A 21918-nucleotide genomic window follows, 5' to 3' on the forward strand; every position below is an offset into this window, starting at 1 on the left:
TCAGATTGCTCCAGGTGCAGCTGGGGCTACAATTAGCATGTGAATGACTTAGTGTAGTGTGAAGAGCTGTGGAGTCCTCTGGACTTGATAAAGTACAACACAAGTACAGCACTGCCAAATGCTATTTACAATGACAGTAAAATACAAAGATGTTTGTAAGTATACAGAGACAAAATGGAATAAAGGGGGTGTTTGGACTTTTGCAAAGTCTTTTTTAGTTGTTCGTCTTTAGTAGTTTTCCACAACCTTGCCAACCTAATCAACGATGGGTTAGTTACTGTGACCCATCGTTGCATTAACGACTGGTCAGTTAAAGGAACAGATGTGCCTTCATAAGTCATAAATCACTCATGTTCATCTTTACTGTCTCAAGCTTTAATTTTGTATTTTCTGTTGAAAAACAATCTAAAGGGCCCCTCTTATAAGTTGATCTGATCCATGTTTTTACTGAAGCTACTTATGCTCATAAGTACCCCAAGAAAAGCTCGTGTAGATAAATGTATCTTATAACGGTTTCTTCTTTGTGAATCCAATGAATCTTTAAATAGTTATCCTGGGGTGACGCTTTCAAACATTTAGTCTTTGTAATAATATTTACTGTACATATGTATTGTATCTCATGGCTGATGTGTGAATAAACTGTAGTTAAATTAAACTGAAACAAAAAAAGAAGGATTGTGTTTAAATGTATCACACTGTGGTTTCAGACCTGTGGTTTCATGTTCTGAGATTTTCCTCTGCCTCTCTGATGCATGCTGCACTGCAGAGGCTTAAGCAGCTCAAGTCTTTGCTATTCAGCTTTGAAAAACAGGTGCTGCATTTTTCTGTAACACATTTAACATACCTTACAGTCACCATCAGTGTGCCTAATAAACACACAGACAATCTCTGGCTTTTCAATGGTAGCATACAAAAACTAGAAACAAACTTGCTCTTCAACACCACAATTCAATGGCAGATGACAGAGGGGATATTTTTTTCACTGTCAGACCTAGTCACAACAGGAAAATGTGACTGTTATTGTGGTACAGGGGGAAGGAAACGGCCCTCTTGAAACAGCGTTATGGAGATTGTTGGCCAGACCAGTGGTTCAGCTGTCACTGCTGCTGGTCCCCAGGTGGTTTTTTTTACAACCAGAGAAATTGTTCGCAGCCCACTGATGAACTGGAAATGTCAAAGACACAGATATAAAGTAGGAATGCACCAATAAATTGGCCCAGATTTTTTTAATTTTGGGAGAATGGTGATCAGCCGATACTTATTGAAGCCGATATCATCCACCGATTTAGCTTTGTCTGCAAAGGTCTAAAAATCAACCACTGTTCTCTATTGCGGTTTGACTGACAGACCTGCCCACCAGGTCATGTTTGCACGCTTGCAGTTAACAATAGTCACCTCACCTTTGCCATCTCAGCAAGAAAGTCGACAAAAAATTTGGTACAGGGTGGCCCACAAAAAAGTAGCCCGCGTTACTATAGTGTTACTGCCGGCCTTCCGTAAAGAAAGAAAGAACTTGAAATGCCAAAATCTTTACTCACTCTTTACAGAAAGCGCTGGAAATGATCCCCGTGTGCTTCAATGCAGTTTGAAAAGTGTACGAAAAAGTAAAAAAAAAAAGTAAAAAGAAAAGTAGGGTCACCCTGTATCAGCCAAAACTAGAATCGCCAAGTCAGTTTTCTTAAAGATTGGTAATCAGCCAGAAAACTGCAATTGGTGCACCCGTAATATAAACTTATTAAAGTCTAAAGATATGTGTTTGAAATGCTGCATAATGCATCCTGATTGTTGTAGGAGACACGTCTGTGCCCTTATTTCTTTTGCACCTGGTTCCTAACCTGGCTGACCTCTAGTTCTCCTCGCTGACTACAGTGAATCAACATGAGTGTGTCTTTTGATTGCTTTTTCTGACACATTTCTGTTGAGTCCCAAAGAGACATAATGGATGTTTTTGCAGAATTAGTCTCTCTGCCTGTTTAATCACCAACCAGTCCAGCTTTACCTCCCACTGGTTAACGGGGTGAAATTTCTTCTGCAGCTTCTTTTTGAAATGAGACTCATCGTTTTCCAAGGTTTTTCTTTGTTGTTAATTTATAACCATATTCGTAATAGACTGTTTATTAAGTGTTATTTTTGATTCTAGGTTCAATTTAATCACAATCAGATTTGATAAAAAAAAATTATCCACTTGTCCAATCCTGACCTGGAACTCATTTACTTTTTACCTGGATCAGACGGTTAAGCTGAATAAATACAACATAGATGACATTTTCTTACACTTTATAGAACGCCGTCAACATTTGGACCTTGGCCGATCCAAAAGGGAAAAAAGTACCTGAATCTCACATTTCACTAAACCTTAAAGTTTATTCAGTCTTCAGTTGTGCTGATAAACTGTTGAGCTCTTTTGTCATGTCTCTGTTTCTCTAGGACCAACCCAGCTGCTCCCCCCCTCAGTGAACTCTGACCCCCCAGGTGCCATCTGACTCAGGGATACGATGGGACTCCTCTCATTTCACCATGGCGCACTCTTCTTCGTCTTCTTTTTCCTCCTCCTCCTGTGCCACCCCTGCATTTCCATCAGGCCTCAAGTCCTGGAGCGAGCGTCTGCGCCTGAACAACCTGAGTCCTCTGACAACTCCACAGAGTCTGATAAGAGGACATGTACAGGTGTCGTGGTGTGTAAACCCGGCATCCTGCTGCCAGTCTGGGAGCCTCTCGACCCTCCAGTTGGGGAACAAGCAGGAAGGGCGATTGTGTACTTCCTCTCTCTCATGTACATATTCCTTGGAGTATCCATCATTGCAGACCGCTTCATGGCATCCATAGAAGTCATTACATCTCAGGTATCATCATTCTCTTTAATATTTAGAACCTGTTAAACTCAGACTCATTATGCACAGCGTCCAGTTTGTGCTCTGTGATTGTGTCTATGACTCACTAGATTTCTCTGGGTTTCATGTGAATATTATATCCTGGAACGACCAAATCAGGAGAAGGAGGTGACCATTACCAAACCTGATGGGGAAACCACGGTGAAAACCGTGCGGGTCTGGAATGAAACCGTGTCCAACCTGACACTGATGGCCCTGGGGTCCTCTGCACCAGAGATCCTGCTCTCTGTTATTGAGGTACTCTCTTCCATCTGCTATAAACACAAGCAAAAACCACTGCCTGTGAAAGTGCAAAAAGAGTTTAAATTTTTTTTTCTCTAGTTATTTAAACAAATATGATAAATTGGATTAAAAAAAGTTGACTCTTATGACGACCTACTTTTTGAAATTCATTGTAAAACATTAAAAGATATTTGCACCAACTGTAAAGGTTCAGAAAAGTTCAACGTTCTGCTCTTGTTTCCCTTGTACAGGTGTGTGGACACAACTTCAATGCCGGGGAGCTCGGCCCAGGCACCATAGTGGGCAGTGCGGCCTTCAACATGCTTGTGATAATTGGTCTGTGTGTGTCAGTAATTCCAGATGGACAGTTTCGCAAGATCAAACACCTGCGAGTGTTTTTTATCACAGCTTTCTGGAGCATCTTTGCATACATTTGGCTCTACCTCATTCTGGCCGTCATCTCCCCAGGGATTGTTGAGGTAGGTCTCCACTCTACCCGTTATCCTCAACTGCAATCCAGATTCAGCAGTCAGGACCAAATAACTTCTCAAACGCAGTCTCAAAATATCCAATAAAGACATTTCACTCACTAAAAGTAAAAGATTTTATAAAGTAATTTTTTTTGTACATCTGATCGACTTTGATCGTCTGACTACTTGGGAGCACTTTTAAAGCAAGTGAAATTTTATTTGTAGATAGTCAGTTGATCCTGTCGCTTACAATAAAAACCCAAGACAGTGACATCAAAATTGTGATATTCTGTCTCGATGCAGCAGAACATCAGGACAGAACAGAATCACATCAAAAGCAACACACCTAATTATAAAACATTACAGGATTTGATATAAATGATTCATTTCCTTATGCTTAAATGTTTGTAACATATATTTTTCAAACACAAACATGAAAAAAGAGAACTCCAATTTAAAAAAAAATTAGTTCAATGTAATTGAATTAAGTTTATTTTATTTTGTTTAACGTAGCATCTTAATAAACTTAATATATTTAGTTGGATACATCTAATTTGGTTACTAACAAATTAACTAATTATTTTTAAGTTGGATCGGCTGATTTCTTTTTTGAGTGACAATCAATAATCAATAACTAACTTCCTGTTTTCAATTCAGTATAATACTGAACACCGGGAACTAACATATTTTATTGGTTGTCAAAGTAAAATTTTTGTACATCTCATACAAACAAGTAAAAGATAAAATAAACCTGGATATCATTTGAAAGAATATTGAAAATAAATAGCAGTAGAAGAGAGCCATTGTCTTTTGGTGTGAGAATATATCAAATTTAAAATCTCTGCTTAAAAACTAAAGAAGGGGACGCATTAAGGTCATAACTGTAAATGTGAGCAATGACCACTAACTTATACACAAAATGTCATTATATGAACAAATAAAATAATTGTAGTTATCACAGGAGTTGAGTTAGATTTTTCTTTGTAAATAGTCCACCCTGTCGATCCCCAGTAAAACATTATGTGACTTCACATAAGGAACAAGTACAATAAATTTACAGCATAGATAACCTAATCTTGTCTGTGTCTCCAGGTTTGGGAAGCTGTAGTAACACTGCTATATTTTCCCGTCTGTGTGATGTTGGCTTGGATCGCTGACCGCCGCCTGCTCTTTTACAAATACATGCATAAGAGATACCGTGCCAACAAGAGGCATGGGATTGTGGTAGAAATGGAGGGGGACGATTCCCCCAAAGGCATTGATGTCATCATGGACGGAAAGCTGTCAGACGGCAGTCCAGGGCCTGGAAACTCCTCTAGTGTGACGGTGTCCGTGCAGACAGGCAGTGAGCTGGACCAGAACAAAGATGAGGTAAGACATGTAGATCATGGAAAGAGGCAGGATTGAAACTGGGATGGTGTTATGTCTCAGTAAATGCTAGTTTGCTCTGTTTGTTGTAGCTAGAGCCATGAGAAAAATGTAAAAGACAGCTTATTAACTCTTTCCTGCATAGTGGTCACTACAGTGGACAGCTGTCTTGTGCTTCTTGTGGATTTTTATGTTTTAAATGACCCCTGAAGTGGACACTAATGCATCATAAAATACACTATCAACTGCTGGCCATCAACTGCAAATGCAAGAAATTATCTTTGTTAAATCCAATATGGCCTACAGACAAAAAAGCATGGCAACCGACCCGGTCCCTCCTTCTACTGTAGACGACTCTTGCAGGTAAAAAAAAAATATTGTGACATCAGATAACCACTAAAGAACAATACTACTGATGTACTTTTCAAATAACAACTTTGTATTTGGAGAAAATTACAATTGAACACCTAAAGAAAAGAAAATGAATATCTTTTTTTACAAAAAAACTTTTCCTACCTTCTTTTATTCCTTAAGAAAATAAAAAAATGGGAAAACATCTGACACACAGGATCATAATTCATGCATGAAAGGGTTAACATGTAAAATATGAGAGACATATGTCTGCCATCAAAGTTAGCTTGATGATCTGAAATCTAAAACGCGACAGAAAAGTATAAGCACACCAAAAAACAAAAAAACAAATCAACAAGGAGGCCAATACTTTAGCACAGCATTGTAAATCTTCTCATTTTGCTCTTATACAACCATGTGGGTGGTAATATTACTAGAAGGTTATAGTAGAGCTTCAAGTACAGTTATTAAAGTCTTTCTGCTTGACTCCAGGAAGCTCCCAGATCTCTTCTGCTACAGTTTTTCACTTACAGCCTGTTTCCTCCCTTGGACAGGTAGTCCGCATCTTGAAAGATCTGAAGGAGAAGCATCCAGATAAAGACCTGGACCAGCTGATCGAGATGGCCAACTACTCTGCCCTGGTCCACCAGAAGAAGAGTCGTGCCTTTTATCGTGTCCAAGCAACACGGAGGATGATCGGTGCTGGAAACATCTTAAAGAAGCACGCAGCAGATCAGAAGCGGCGCACGCCGGGACAGGATGCGGACAAGGCGACGTGCTCACATATCTGTTTTGAAAGCGTCCAGTACCAATGCACGGAGAACTGCGGCTCTGTGACCCTGTGGGTGGTCCTCGATGGAGGCACAGGCCAAAACACGTTCTACGTGGACTACTGTACAGAAAACGGATCTGCCAACGCTGGATCAGACTATGAGTTTAACAAGGGAACTCTGACATTCAAACCAGGGGAAATCCGAAAAGAGATCAAGGTGAAAAGATGTCTTAAGTTATTCTTGTATTTCCAGCTTCTCCACTGAAACTTTTTAAACCATTAGTCAAAGTCTTAGACTTAAACTCAGTTGGCTTGCAGATGTGTTTGTGTTTAAATCGTCACTTGGCGTCTAGAGGGAAACGTAACGGATCAACGCTGCTTTCTCTGCAGGTGGGGATTTTGGATGATGAAATCTTTGAAGAGGATGAACATTTCTTTGTGCGTCTTCAGAATCTGAGGTTAGAGGAGGGAGGGAGCGAAGGGACCGGTTCTCCGCCCAAGGCCAGACTGGTGGAACCTCTGCTGGCCACAGTCACTATACTGGACGATGACCATGCTGGGATCTTTACCTTTGGGCAGCAGGTGCTGCGAGTGAGCGAGAGCACCGGCGTTCTGACGGTGACCGTGTTGAGGAACTCGGGCTCCAGGGGCACAGTAGCTGTGCCGTACCATACTGAGGATGGTAGTGCCAAGGCTGGAGTGGACTATGAGGAGGCCAGAGGGGAGGTGGAATTCACCAATGAACAGACAAGGTGAGGCGCAGTATATGGACAGGGCTGAGCAGCGCCACACGAGATTGTGATTGACAGCATTAAGGGTAAAACTTTATTTGAAGGAGTGTTCATAAGACTGACATGACACCTGTTATGAACATGAAGAAGTCTTTAAGAATGTTAATGACTGTTGTCATTCAGTAAATAATTACACTTTAATGCAAAGTTGTGCTAAAAGTTGCATTAAAAGGCCATTAAAAGAGCCAAAGTTGCTTTATTTAGTAGATGGTGACACTTTAGTGCAAAGTTGGCACTTTTAATTGAGTTTTAGTGCAACTTTTAAAGCAACTTTGCATTAAAAGTGTAATTATTTACTGAATGACAACAGTCATTAACATTCTTAAAGACTTCTTCATGTTCATGACGGCTATGTTATGCCATTTAAGACGGTGTTGTGTCAGTCTTATGCACACCCTATCAAATAAAGTGTTACCACACTAAGACCCTCCTCCTGGCTCTGATTGGTTGTTTGCAGTTAGCCCTGGGAGCACAGATAAACCAGCCAGTTATCTGCTGTAGTTCTGTCATATTTATTTATTTAAAGAAGAGTCACATATTCCTGTCTTCTTTAACTGGCACTTATATTTACACATTTATTTGGTTATTCAACTTATCTTTTAGAAAATATTTAGTGTTGCTGGGCTGTTAACACTGTTTATGTCTTATAATTCATATAAAATAGTTTCCCTTTTGTCCTACATAACGCACAGACTGAGCACGTTTGGATCTCCGTTTGAATCTGAACTGGTTTGGGCTCAGAGGATAGGGACATTAGAGCCTTTCTGAAAGGAGGCTGTGGGTCATCAGCCTTCACTGTAGGAGGTCCTATTAGACAGAATTACCCGATGACTTGACACCTACGGATAATCCTGACTGATTAGTTGGGGGAAACTTCAGTCGCCGCATGTAAACTGACAGATCTTTTTCACATTAAATTTTTAGGCTGTATAAGCTGTGTTTGTACATGGATAAACTGAACACATAGTAAAGGACGTCTTTGTTACATCTACAGGTTGATTCTTTAAAGAGAAAGTATGGTAGTGTGGGCTCGTATTTGGAACAAAACTGTTTTTATATTCTGTGTTCACGTTTCTGACACGTACTGCTGTGGTGTTCACACATGTATTTAATTTGCCTTTTAATGAAAGAAATATCTGTGTGTTCTTGAACATTTCTAGTCAGACATTACAGATATGCATTTTAAATGTGGAGGAGTACGAAAAGCAGGAAAACTTCTTTGTTGTGCTTGAAGACCCCAAGTGGCTGAAGAGAGGAATTTCTGGTGAGTCTTCAAGCGGTTCCACTTTCATACCTGTCACCTGTGATTTTCTACCTGTGGCCTTTAAGTGGTTTTAAAACCTGTGAAGCAGACAGACAGGCGGGTTTTTCTTTTTACACAAAGGGTGTAAGTAGACTGACGCAGCACCAAGATCACTGCTCAGCTGTGCGTTTGTGGAGCTGCCTGCACACGTCAGAGCCAGTAACTTAATATCACTCTGTTTCGGTGTAACACGTGCCGCAGCGTTTATGAAAGTAGTGACTGTTTCTGTAACCTCACTATTGGATGCTGGAGGAACTGTGAGGGAAAAATATAGTCATTTTGTAGTAGAGTAGCAGTAAAGTTGGAACTGTTAGGATTGAGCATCCAAAACAATATGTATATATATAGATTTTTTTATTTTTTTTATTTCAATGTCTAGTATGTATTGAGTAATTGTTTGTTTCTTTCATAGCTCTGCTACTGAACCAGGGTAAGATTTTGGGGGACAAGTTGATGTGGGTGTTAAAGGGAGCCTTTGCAGCTTTTAAAAAGTATTATAATGTCAAACTGTGATGGTCACAGATAGAGCAGTTTGCTCTTTAACTATCAACAACGTTACATTTCAGTTCCGTTTAGTTATGTAGTGCCAATTCACAACAATATCGCCTCTAATTTCAATTCAGTCACACATGCATTCCAGTTAATTCTAATGATCAAACAGTACAGTAATCTCAGTTCATTGTTTAAAGTAGCTTGAAAAGTTTCTACCTAAGGAAACCCAGCAGATTGCATCTAGCCATCGACTCGAACACGGTACTACTTGAAAATTGAACAAACTGGAAATTGTTGCTGTTGTTGTTTTTGATTCTGTCGTCTCGGCAAGAGCATTTTTAAGGGACCTCAAAAAAGGCGGTTCTTGTTGGTGGCCAGGTTTTAAAGTGCTTGTGTCCACTAAACAGTCCTTTCATCTCAGGCGGTTCAATTACCTCTGAAAATCACGAGCAAAGTTTATAATAAAAATTCTGTCAAACAAGATGCCTCTCCCAATCCTTCCAACATTAACCTAGAAATCCAGTTAATGCTGCAAAGGCGCCTTTCAGTGTTACGCATCTGAGTGTGTGCAAGTACGTGGGATTGTTTTTGTTTGCTGTGTTCCTCAGGCAAAGAGGTTTAACGTGCGTTTGTTTTATTAATGATATAGTAGATTAACGTCTGTACCCTCTAAAAGGTAACCCAACTCCTGAGGAGGAAGAGGCCAGGAGGATTTCTGAGATGGGCAAACCTATTCTAGGAGAGCACAGCAGACTAGAAGTCATCATACAAGAAGCCTGTGATTTTAAGGTGTGCGCCTCGTAGAAAAAGATTATTCTCCTCCAGATTTAACTACATAGATATATAACATATTTTAAGATGTCTTGGGGCAATATTCTGACATGTACTCAACAAAATACCCTAGTGAAGCTTAATGTCTTGGAGGACAGCCTGTCTGGCTTCATTAACAATGTGATTCTCTCCATATGCATCAGACTCCCAATGGAGTCATAGACCAGGTACAGTTCCTACAGTTTGTGTTGCCAGAATAAATTTATGCTTTTATCTAAAGTGCCTTGCAAAAGTATTCATTTTATGAGCTTAATTTAATCTCTGAATATGTAAAGTTTGAAAACTATGAATCAGTTTTATTTTGCTTCACAACACCACGTTATTTTTTGTCACAAAAAATCCAAATGAAGTGTATTGAACAATACTGTGGCAACATGTGAACAGGTTCACTTACTACTTTTGCAAGGCTGCTGTATTCTGTTTCATTGAGATTGCACAGTACGTTGCTGCTGTGTGCTGCGTGCTGCGTGCGCTTTAGAGCATAAATTGAGCAGATTTATTAATGTTTGCTCAGCTTTTTATGTTAACTGTATAACTAGTAGGCCCAAAAGGATGAAATGGAGGCTCATTGTTGCTTTCACCTCAGTGTGAGTTATGATTAATATTTCCTAACCCGTTTCCTTTCTGGTGCCAGAACACTGTGGATCAACTCCTCCAGGACACAAATCTAGCAGAAGTGATTGGGACTCACTCATGGAAAGAGCAGTTCATTGAAGCAGTCACAGTGAGCGCAGGTCAGTGGAGGTTTGAACTTAAAGTGTTTTGGCTTTTGTGTATGTATCGGTTATATTACATCCATGCACATTTGAATAGAGGAAAGCAGTAAAACATTTAGTGTTTTCCTGTTTTACTGTTTGTGTCCAGGACATCTGCTAACTGGTGTTGAAATTCTGTTTAACTTTAGTATCCTGACAGAAAATGTGAACTATCACCTACTGAATGATGTTCATAAAAAAAATCACAAATTAAAATACTAGGTTTTTATAATGTGACAAAATTGTGGATAATTGAAACAAAAGGTGCTTCAAAACGGTATTAAGTTTCAGGATGTGTTTACTTGTGCAACTTGTCTTTTACAAATTCTTATTTTCCCTCTAATGGATTGATTTTTTTAGTCGACTTTCAAAGCATAAACGTGTGGGAAACATTTTGAAATATGTATCCATGATTCATACATTTAGTAGAGGAGACTTGGACTTTATCAATACATCAGACCACAACTACTACTACTTTCTGTTTTAGTAAGGGTTAATTTGCTCCCAGCTTCATCATTGTGTCTTCTTTAAACAGGTGATGATGACGAGGAGGGACAGGACCAAAGAACGCCCAACTGCTTCGACTATTTTATGCACATACTTTGCGTTTTCTGGAAAATCTTATTTGCTTTTGTCCCGCCCACCGAGTACTGGAACGGCTGGGCGTGCTTCATTGTGTCCATCTCTGTCATCGGCCTCCTAACCGCCATCATCGGAGACCTGGCGTCGCATTTTGGCTGCACTGTTGGCCTCAGAGACACTGTGACTGCCGTGGTCTTTGTGGCGCTGGGGACTTCACTTCCTGGTACATTCACTCTCATTCTGGCAAACTTTACTTGACCTGATAGTCCAGCATTTCTGAAGTGAGGTTCTGTTGAAAGGTTACAAGCCACGGTTACAGAAAGGAGGAGCAATAATAATAATAATAATAATAATAATAAATACCCCAATCAAATCAACAAAAATAAGAACAAAAGTCTACTTGGAAATAATTGTAATATTTTGAACAATCTTTTATGCCTGTTCTTAATTGTTTTCCACTTGAAAAGCAAAAAAACAACCAAATTAACTAATTTTAAATAATACTTCTCTATGTTTTTCATCCTTTCAGACACCTTTGCCAGTAAAGTGGCCGCCACTCAGGACCAGTATGCAGATGCGTCCGTGGGGAACGTGACGGGAAGCAACGCAGTCAACGTGTTTCTGGGCATTGGCCTGGCCTGGTCCGTGGCTGCGGTGTACTGGGAGGTGAAAGGGAAGGTCTTCCGCGTCGACCCTGGTTCCCTGGCCTTCTCGGTCACACTCTTCACTATTTTTGCGTTCTTCAGCATGGGCGTGCTGATGCTACGCAGGAGGCCGTCCATAGGAGGCGAACTCGGCGGTCCGAGGATTCCCAAGGCCCTCACCTCGCTGCTCTTCTTCGGACTCTGGTTCCTGTACATCCTCTTCTCCAGCCTGGAGGCCTATTGCCATATACAAGGATTCTAAGAGAGTCATAAGGTCACACTTACAGACACAGAACTGTGACAGTAACTACCAATAGGAATCCATCACCCTCACCGTTTGACTCCTGCTGCCATGGTTCAAAACATATACACAACGTGTGACTGTTCTAGTCAGTAGGACTCTGTGTCACAATACAAATTCATTTATTTTAAATATATTAGATTATAGTTAACTGCACTATACATGAAGGGTACAGGCAGACAAATATTTCTGATCATTAAAATATTTCTGATCATTAAAATAATGCTGATAATTCACATCCAGACTTAAAGTTGGGGATTGTCTCCACTCACACGGACAAAGCCAAGGACTCTGATAAAATGTAAAATGTGGTTTGCACAGAGCATGAATTCAGTGCAGATGAGATTATTTACGTTGTATCCAAACAATGAGCATTGTTTCAAGGCACTTTACAAGATAAACATCCAATTTATATACAGAAATATACTGAAGCCCTGAAAGGCAATCGGAAAGAAATTGTTTTTTTGAAGATCCATTTTCTAAGTCTGACCAAATTTTATTTTTCTCTTGACTTTAAAAGTCAAGTGGAAGTGAAAAAGTTTTTTGGGGGAAGAGAGGTTCGCATGGAATATTTATATGCAGTCAATACAATCAAATCATGTAGACAGGGACAAATTTAATTACAAATATTCTTATGCACGATAGAAACCAGTGACTTTGTAAGAGAAACTTTCGTAGCTAATGATAATCAAAGAGAAGTGGCTTGATTAAAAGTCCAAGGCTTTTGCCAAAAGAAAACATCCTAACTGATCCATGATGGGAATCTAATCACGACCGATCAGTAGTACTTGTGTTTTGAAACATTCCTAATGACTCTGTGGGGAAATAGCTGAGAACAGACATAGCACAGGAAAATCGGGTTTGAACCATTAAACTCACTCATTTCATGCAGATGGCAGCCTGTTTGGAAGAGTTTATCACTCTGAACGGATCCTTATTAAGAACTGGATCTTTGAGGGATACATTTCCACAACATGTATTTCACTGGATTCAATCAGGGGCTACAAGAAAGTAAACAACTACAGGTAAAGTTAAAAGATGTGAAGTTCATCACTTTCTCAGGCTGCAAGACTCTAACGCTGCTCACAACCATTAATAAGCTACTTGGTTCATACATGCAACTGTATTTCATTTCACAGTCAGGGTGGGAACACAAGTACCTGTAGAAATGGCAAAAAGAAAATACACCCTCTAAAGTCTGTGGCTTTCCACTCCAAAAACACTGGACAGTCCAGTGTTTTGTTTTCTAATTCACTTTATTTGCTACACATTGCATCAATTATACATTAAAAGCCTATAAATGATAGAGGGTGTACTTTTTTAATTATGATTGTAAACTCAGACATCTGCATTCACTCATCATGTATGTCATATTAATACTGAGCTTTAAAGTATGTATTTGAACTATTTTTTTTCAAGGGTGGAATAATTCTACAAAAGAAATTAAACAATAAAAAAAGGACTGAGTGCCCAAGTTTTAATTGATTGTGGATTTTTCTTAAACCACACAGGCCATGAATATGAAAACAAGCTCAAATATATTCATACACCCTAAGTAATATATGGATGAATGTCCCAGTCTTGGTGACCCTCAGCCTGAATTATTTCCTTCATCTGACGCCAACAGTTTGACCGGCCCTTCACTCAGCCATACAAATAAAAAAATGTGCAGAATATTTAAAAGCTGGGTGAAGACAAGAAAAACAAATGCATGTAAATTAATTTACAATTTCAGAACTATAAAATAAATGTTGACCCAGAGCAGAATAATAATGATTTTTATGATTTATACATGTAAAAGTCTGACTGTCACTACATATCCACTGATCTATTATTTATAAACATTTATTAAAACTAAGATGGCAATAAAAAAGTTCATTTATTCTGAAATTATTTCATGGTTGTTCTCAAATCATCTTTGTCCGCAGCAATGATATTTTTAATCGTTTTGATAATCATAGGTTATTTACCCATAATATGTTTTATATTTAGCAACTTATTTGCCCTTCAACTCTCCATTTATTGGTAGCAACTGATTCAATGAAATGTCTATAATATGACTGCAGAGATACAGATGTCAGCTGACCAAGCAGCAAATGAGCTGGAATCTGGCGCCATCTTGTGTAAATTACAAGCAACTGCAATAGATAGATAGATAGATAGATAGATAGATAGATAGATAGATAGATAGATAGATAGATAGATAGATCGGTAACACTTTATTTGAAGGGGTGTGCATAAGACTGACATGACACTGTCATAAACATGACATAACATCTGTCATGAACATTAAAAAGTCTTTATGAATGTTTATGACCGTTGTCATGAAGTGTCATTCGGTAAATAACACTTTTAATGCAAAGTTGCTCTAAAAGTTGCATTGAAAGTCCATTAAAAATGCCAACTTTGCATTATATATACAGATAGAGGTAGATGTATGAATAGATTGATATCAATATGTAGATATCTATATATTTATGTATATTTATAGAAAGAGAAACAGATAGAGACTATCTATATAGATGGATAGATACACACACATATATATATGTTTACACACACACACACACACACACACACACATATATATATATATATATATATATATATATATATATATATATACATACATATATATATATATATATATATATATATATATATACATACATATATATATATATATATATATACATACATATATATATATATATATATATATATATATATATATATATATATATATATATATATATATATATATATATATATATATATATATAATGTCCCACATATCTACATATCGATATGTAGATATTGATACCATATTGTAGCTCATCAGGTCCATGAAATCTTTACATTATACCAAAATTAAGTTTTTATTTCACAAAATTTCATCAAAGTTTTGAAAATTACCAGTTATGGAGTTGACACATCATGGTTGTGACAAACAACTTAGGAATAAAGAGAAGAAAAAACTAAGCTAACCAGAGCTAACTAGCCGTCTTAGCAAAGGAAGAGAAAGGAAGAGGTCATGGGGTCCTCAGAAGTTCTGGTGCCCCCAATAATGCCTGATTTTTTTTACATTCTTTTCATGTCTGACTGTGTTGACAAAAACTAGGGACAAATTTCAATAGAGTTGGAAAATATATAAAAATTATTTTTAATTCAATTTATTGCTACTTTTATAATTATTTATATGACTACTTATACTTAATTGTCATAATATATAATTTTAGTATTTCTTTAATTGTTTTAAACTATTACAATGTATTGAGTTCTGCTCCGGGACAAGGGATCATCCACCGACTACAATGTTTAAAATAAAAAAATATTCAGCAAACACCAGGAAAATATACATTGTTGTGCTCACATGACCCAGGTTAGTTAAGTCAAATATTTGGAAAAATTATATTTTGTGTATATTTTATTCAAATTTTGTGCTTTATCCATAGGACCTGTTTTGTCCCTATCCTCAAGAATCACACACGTTCCTTAAAAGCATCATATTACTGCAGATGTTTCACCAAATTGTTACTCTAGAGGGCGCCGTTGTATCTATACACACTGCTGTCAAAGCATCCTAACGCTCTCAATTTCAGAACCTGGTCTGAAATTGACCTTTTATTTATTTATTTATTTATTTATTTATTTATTTATTTATTTATTTATTGTATGTGGGTGGACCGCCACAACCTCAAATACTGACTCACAATCTGTGCTAAGATGCTTCTTAACAGCTAACAAAAAAATAAAATAATCTGTCCACTTATTTTGTAAGGCATATTATGCTGAATACCGAGGTGTGTAAATTAGCAAGCACATGACAAGACAGTTGAATCCATTACATTTAAAAGATATATTTTTTAATTACCTTAAGAAAATCTTGCTGTTATAAAATCTCAAATGACCCACAGCTAAATTTCCTTTGGACCAACATGGCTTCTGTTATGCAAGAATGAAACTTAGTAAGTTTCAGGAAGACCGAAACCATTTGGTTGATCAACGTTATTGTGAGCGTTTATCATTTTTTTATTTATTTTAAACTGATTATCTGTTAAAGCTGTTACTAATATATGAAATAATATAAACGAGTTTCCTGATTAAATCACCTCATTGCTTAGAATCCTGTTATTTGACGCTTGTCCACGAGAGGTCGTCAGTGACCTACTCTTAAAGTTTAATTGACCAGAGAAGAAGGTGAATGTCGAAAACAAGGTCAGATTAAAAACATCTTAATTGAGCTAATGGGGGGAGATGTTTACATGTTTAGAGTGAACAACACGTCTAATTTTCACCAATATTTACCTGCTGTTAAAGGAAGCACCACTCCAACATGAAATATTGTTTATTATTCTGTACTTGTCAACCTAATACGCGCCTTGTCATGAGCGCCATCTCATTTAATTACATGTAGCATATACAAATAAACACAAACACAACAAAAGTTTTGAAGAAAAAAGAGACATATTATAATAAGATTCATCACTCAAACATATTGTAAGTTTCATTTAACTTTTGGTGAGGTGTCAACAAAATATGTGTTTATTTTTTTGGGATCTGAAAACTGGAGAAAATGTAGGTAGATGCTAATGACTAAAAAAAAAAATAAATCTTTTTCATGATGTAGTAAAGGAGGAACATAAAAGCTAAAGAGTGAAGAACTTTGACTCAACATAAGATTTCATCAGAGACAATGTTTAAAGCTATTATACAACAAACAAGATTAGTTAGTTTTTCATCCTTTACCCAGGTTCCTTACAACAAAAGCAGCCCAGTTAAAAAAAAAACCTTGCTTACAATCTGACAGTAGAGTTATTTCTCTTCTGGACCAATGTTTCAGGATCCTGACAGCTGTTCTGGGTGGCAGCTCCATGCTCTGAGGCTGCTTTAAGAGCAGATGCTTTTCTCAGGCTGATCAATAAAGTATTTTAGAATTGAACTGAATTCTAAACAAATGAGGAAGTGAAAAATTAGTTTATTTAAATAAAAAAACGTCAGACGTTTGGACAGTTCTCTCCATTGGACACATTTTCTCTCTGTCCTTTTAACTCTCATCTCAGCGAGACTCAGTCGTGGGAACTCGTTAGGCAGACTCGTCAGACTTCACCTTCTAATGGTAGAGACCTCTGTCGCTCTCAGAACCCGTGTACCGTCTCGGGGGGCCTCTGTCGCTGTGGGTCATCCCGCTCTGTGCATGTGTGGCTGGGGGTGATGCAGTCGGAGGCCAGGCCCTGTGAGCTGCTGCTCCATATTGTTACAGTTCAAAGGTGGCAGTGTGCTACACCCCCACTTCTCCTAATACCACCTGCTAATCCATCTGCAGGATTACTGTCCACTGTAATCAGTCATCCTCCAAACTGACACACCTCACCTCACGGTGCAGCTCCTGAGTCACTACACACACACACACACACACACACACACACACACACACACACACACACACACTATACACAAGAATATCTCGCATAAGAAGTTTATTGTGCTTTGGATCATCACAGTTTTTAGTTGAACAACTGTATCAGGTATGAGTAGCTTTACCAACCTTTACAGAATATGAAACACATATTTATGAAAGAAAAACATGTGAAAATCAAAAACAGTTTTAACAGAGGAACCGGATGTTCATGGAAAACCAGTTGGAATGATTTGGATAGATGCACCACTGAAGAGCCTGGACTGGATTCAATCTGCTGTATATGTCGGAGTGATCTGTCTGGACTGAGGAATGGCATCGTGAGTTCTTAGGAAAACTCAACCAGTCTGAAGGAGAACACAAACTGTGTTAAAAATGTGATCTGACAGTCAGCTGAACGGGTTTTCTTTGTGTGTTACTTTGATCTCATTCCCTTTCAACCTCCTCGAGTTCTCCCTTTGAACAATTTGATTCTCATACGGTTACAGCTGCAGGCTTAATCTAGAGTCAGATTTACAGCTACAACGTCTCGATTTAGGAAAAGTCTCTTCTCAGCATGATGCTGCCACTACCATGTTTCACTGCTTCATAATTATGCACCACTACCTGTCATTCTAAAGTCCCAATAACATAAAATACATTGAAGTTTGTCGCTGTATAATATGACGCAATGTGAAAAACGAAGTGGTGTGAATACTTTTTGTACTTCTTTGGCTCTCTGTGCTGGATTGTTGTCATTTCTTCAGCCTCCTCAGTTTGGATTTTTAATAAACATTAGTGTGTTTTTAATGTCTTAAAAATATATTATTTTGTATCAGTGTGTTGTTTGTTTACCCCAGTTCCCAAATAATTCAGTCAAATTTGGTTTATTATTCAAATTGGTTCAGAAAGTTAAGCCTCAAATTAGAAATAAAATTGCGGTTCTTTAAAAATGACTACATTTCCTACCATTTCTCCAAAGTTCTAATTATAAATGGTCTTAATTAATTAAATGGTGTTTTGGATTGTAACAGTTGCAGACCCCTGTGTTAGACTCAAGAAGGATGAATAAATAAAACCATTAATATAACAGTTGTGTGCTTAAAAATTATTTTCAGTCAAATCAAAGTTGATTTTAATCTCTGTGCTGCCAAAACACATCAATGTGAAAAGATGCTCAAAATTATTTGACTTTAAGAAGTTCTCATTGAATGCGGTGGCAGCTATTTATGGATATTTTAACTGTTTGCCAATGGGTTTATCAATATATACTCCCACGACCGACCTTATGGTCTCGATCTTGATGTGACCCAAAATGAAAACAAGTTTGACATCCATGGTTTAGAACCATGTAGACTCTGCATGTGTCCTATACTGAACTCCGCTTCAGTCTCTATGGAGACGACAGAGTGTTTTAAGAGAACAACAAGGCTTGAACAGAAAAGAACAGAGTGATTTAAATCAAGTCATTCCAGACATCAGCCTTGTTCATATATGTTGGAGAAAATGAACTGGTCCCAAACTTGCACAAACTTGTCATATATTTTGTTTCTCGAACAGCTTTTTGGTTTAGCTTTAATAAACTAAAGAATAAAACTCATCTGGTTCTGGTTCTGCTGGAGATTTCTTCCTGTTAGAGGGAAGTTTTTCCTCTCCACTGTCGCTGCATGCATGCTTGGTATGAAGAACTGCTATAAAGTTACTGACACGATGCAAGCGACTGACGCTACGTGTTCATCCAGGAGGAGTGAACGCTGAAAGTCACTGACTCCACGCAACCTGCTGGGCTTCCGTAGACAGAAAACTTTTTAAAGTAATTTGAATAATTAATTGAGATGACTTTACTGATTGAGAATGAATGAGCAGCTCGGTGAACCGGGCTGATGTAGTGAGGACCCCCCCGCCTCTGAGGTGGGCGGGAACGCGTCGATGTCGGCTGCAGCTTCTCCCATCGTGGGAGCAGATTTATTGACGAAGGGAAATTTACAGGTCATGTGGAGATTTCTGATGACTCATCAGATTAGACATGCAATGGGACATATTCATCATCATCATCATCATCATCATCATCATCATCATCATAATCCACTTCATCTCACTGTGGGACCGACTCTCAGTTCTGTCTTAGTTTACGCTGGTTGCTGCAGCGGGTCTGACTGGTGTGGCTGGATGGGGAGTCGGGGGGGCCGGGGTACTGGCAGGCTGTGGGTGGCACCTGCCTTGTACAGAAGAGATTATTACTGTGTGTGTGTGTGTGTGTGTGTGTGCGTGTGTGTGTGTGTGTGTGTGTGTGTGTGTGTGCGCGTGTGTGTGTGTGTGCTGTGTGTGTGTGTGTGTGTGTGTGTGCACGCTGTGAGTGATTGGGGCTGACAGCAGCCTCTGTATTGCTGGCTGGCCTGCAGATTTAGCCGACCTGTTTTAGACGCTCTAATCTGGATTAACTGCAGCAGTGTGTCAGTGGGGACGAGGACCAGAGTCCCCCCTCCCTACACAAACACACACACACACACACACTCCGCACCCCCACCAGCTACCACCAGCTTCTGCCTCTTCACCTGCTTTTCCTCCATCCCTCCCTTCTCTCCTGGTGCCGCCCGGTTCTGGACGTTTTCAGCCCCTCGGTGCCAATCGCACAGTTTGGTCTGAAAAACCGAAATGTTTGGTCGCATCACCCTGATTGAGTCTGTTTGAGCCCAGCTTCATGGGGGCAAGAGATTAAACCCACTCTGTCCTCTCGACCGCTTCCCCGTTTGCTGTTAGGATCTATCAAGTAGATTTCACTGGTATAGTCAAAGTGGTTTCTTAAACCTTTAGGGTAACTTTTTTTATCAGTCTGAAATGAGTCAGATGGTTTTAGTTTTTTAAATCCCATTGCAACACGTTTGCAGGTACTGTTTGGGCCTTGTGTTTACAATCGTACATCGTGGTAGGCTGAGGTTGTGAAAATGGAAAAAAAAAAAAAAACAGAGACATGAAATTAATTCATCAAAGACTAAATCAAACCTGTTCTCACGTTTTAAAGCTTCAAACAGGACATGCTAGCTGGTCGGATCCTTCCAAAATATCAATAATATCGGTACCAGGTCGATATCAGTATCAGATCGATACTAGCTTGATAAGACTGATATAGTTTTAGATTCCATCTGGAATTTTTTTCAATTTTGTATTTTCATTTCTCGACTCTCAAACCATTTTGCAGTTTTGATTTGCTCTGAAACAATAATATTTTGCACTTTGTTTAGAAACATTGCACACAAATCATGTTAATATGCTGTTAAAGCTTTCTTTTGTAAATGCCCAAAAACTTTATCTAAACCTTGTAAGTTGGAACAAAGTACATCAGAGAAAAAAACACCCGGGGGTCAGAACTTTGATGATAAGTGAAACTTAAACACAAAGTATTGGTATCGGTATCGGTACCAGGGGCCGATGTATTTACTTGGTGTCAGATCATTTCCAAAACATGCAGGATGGCACACATCTGGTTCATACACAAACATGGATCTCTCACACACACACACACACAGTAAACTTACATGAATGTCACATTTTCTCACTCTTCAGCTGTTCGTTATCCTGTCCCGTTTCCCTTCATCACCCTGAATCCTTTTTCCACATCTCCTCCCATCCCCGCATCCTTTTCTTCTTTCCCTCCAGTTCTTCCCGTTCGTTCTCCTCTCCGACCCGTCCGTTTTCCTGGAGCTGCCGTCGTCCTTTCAGCCTCTTTCCTGCTCCACCAACTGAACGGATTGCTCTGTCTTTCCTCTCTTTATCTGGAGATAAGATACTTAGTTTTCAGATAAAGCATATTATGATAAATCAAATGAGCTTTATCGCTTTGGTGCATCTGGGTGTTTGTGTGTGTAGGTGTGTGTGCGTGCGTGTGTGTGTGTGTGTGGAGGGGGGAATTTAACATGTCCAGCTGTTTTGGAGATCCATATTGGTGGTGAGGTGTGTGTGAAGGGTCACTGGATTATTATTTATGCAGATAAATGTATAAAATTATTAATGTTGACACCTGAATTATTGATGTAAGCTGATATTCATTTATACTTCTAAGGATGCATTTGTGACAACTCAAGCTTTCCATATTCTGCTAAAGATCAAAGCCTTGATATAAGTTCAGATTTTATTACAACATTGTCTCTGAAATATTTAGAAAACTTTCATGTTAAGGACATTTACTGTAGGCAGTAGAGAAAAAAATCTTCATGAACTGGGGTGGGCGATATTTACTTAAAATGTTATCATAGTGTTTTGTGGCACTATTGTGATAGCGATAAATGTGACAATAAGAACTATTTATTCCCACAAAAACAAATAGTGTTCTTGAAAAACATATCCATTTGTAATAAGGTTCTTTAGGACACGAGCCACATAAGAATAGTGATTTCTATCACTAAACTGCACACAGTAACTGCATTTAATATGTTTTCAAATTTATTGATGTTCTCATTGAACTAAACAGTGGAGAAAACTGTTAAAAATAAAATAAATAACAGTGCTAACAATATGGAGAGTTTTCTAAATGTGATTTGGAATTTATTGTGGAATTTATTCTTATTATGACAAGAAGCGTATCATGATAAATGATAAACGATACGATAAATGCTGACCCCTCTCAGGAGCAAAAAATAATCAGCAGAATCTCTGCATTTTACAATTATTGTAATCCTATTAATATTTTTCACAACCTACTTTTGCGAACAGGACACAACTCCTGTAATGTTTGACATGTTTGGGGCTT

At 38.4% G+C, this 21918-nt stretch overlaps 1 protein-coding gene across 1 annotated transcript; it reads left to right on the plus strand.

The window, feature by feature from the left end:
• The first annotated feature begins 2440 nt into the window (after positions 1-2440).
• On the plus strand, positions 2441-13631 carry slc8a2a (solute carrier family 8 member 2a). The gene is made up of 12 exons (XM_014986442.2): positions 2441-2843; positions 2991-3128; positions 3365-3592; positions 4676-4954; positions 5857-6291; positions 6465-6826; positions 8026-8129; positions 8581-8598; positions 9337-9449; positions 10126-10225; positions 10782-11051; positions 11358-13631. The coding sequence occupies exons 1-12, from the start codon at positions 2496-2498 to the stop codon at positions 11732-11734; spliced, it is 2772 nt and encodes a 923-aa protein (XP_014841928.2). The 5' UTR covers positions 2441-2495; the 3' UTR covers positions 11735-13631.
• Positions 13632-21918: the final 8287 nt, after the last annotated feature.

The sequence above is a fragment of the Poecilia mexicana genome, unplaced genomic scaffold, assembly GCF_051168715.1.
Source record: "Poecilia mexicana isolate PSO_F unplaced genomic scaffold, ASM5116871v1 scaffold_14, whole genome shotgun sequence".
NCBI classification, from domain to species: domain Eukaryota; kingdom Metazoa; phylum Chordata; class Actinopteri; order Cyprinodontiformes; family Poeciliidae; genus Poecilia; species Poecilia mexicana.

Bases quoted from the DNA above. Each gene is read 5' to 3' on its own strand.
- slc8a2a (XM_014986442.2), top strand. From the start codon at position 2,496: ATGGGACTCCTCTCATTTCACCATGGCGCACTCTTCTTCGTCTTCTTT. The intron at 3,129-3,364 runs GTACTCTCTTCC...TCCCTTGTACAG, and splicing joins TCCTGCTCTCTGTTATTGAG to GTGTGTGGACACAACTTCAA. The intron at 11,052-11,357 runs GTACATTCACTC...TCATCCTTTCAG, and splicing joins GCTGGGGACTTCACTTCCTG to ACACCTTTGCCAGTAAAGTG.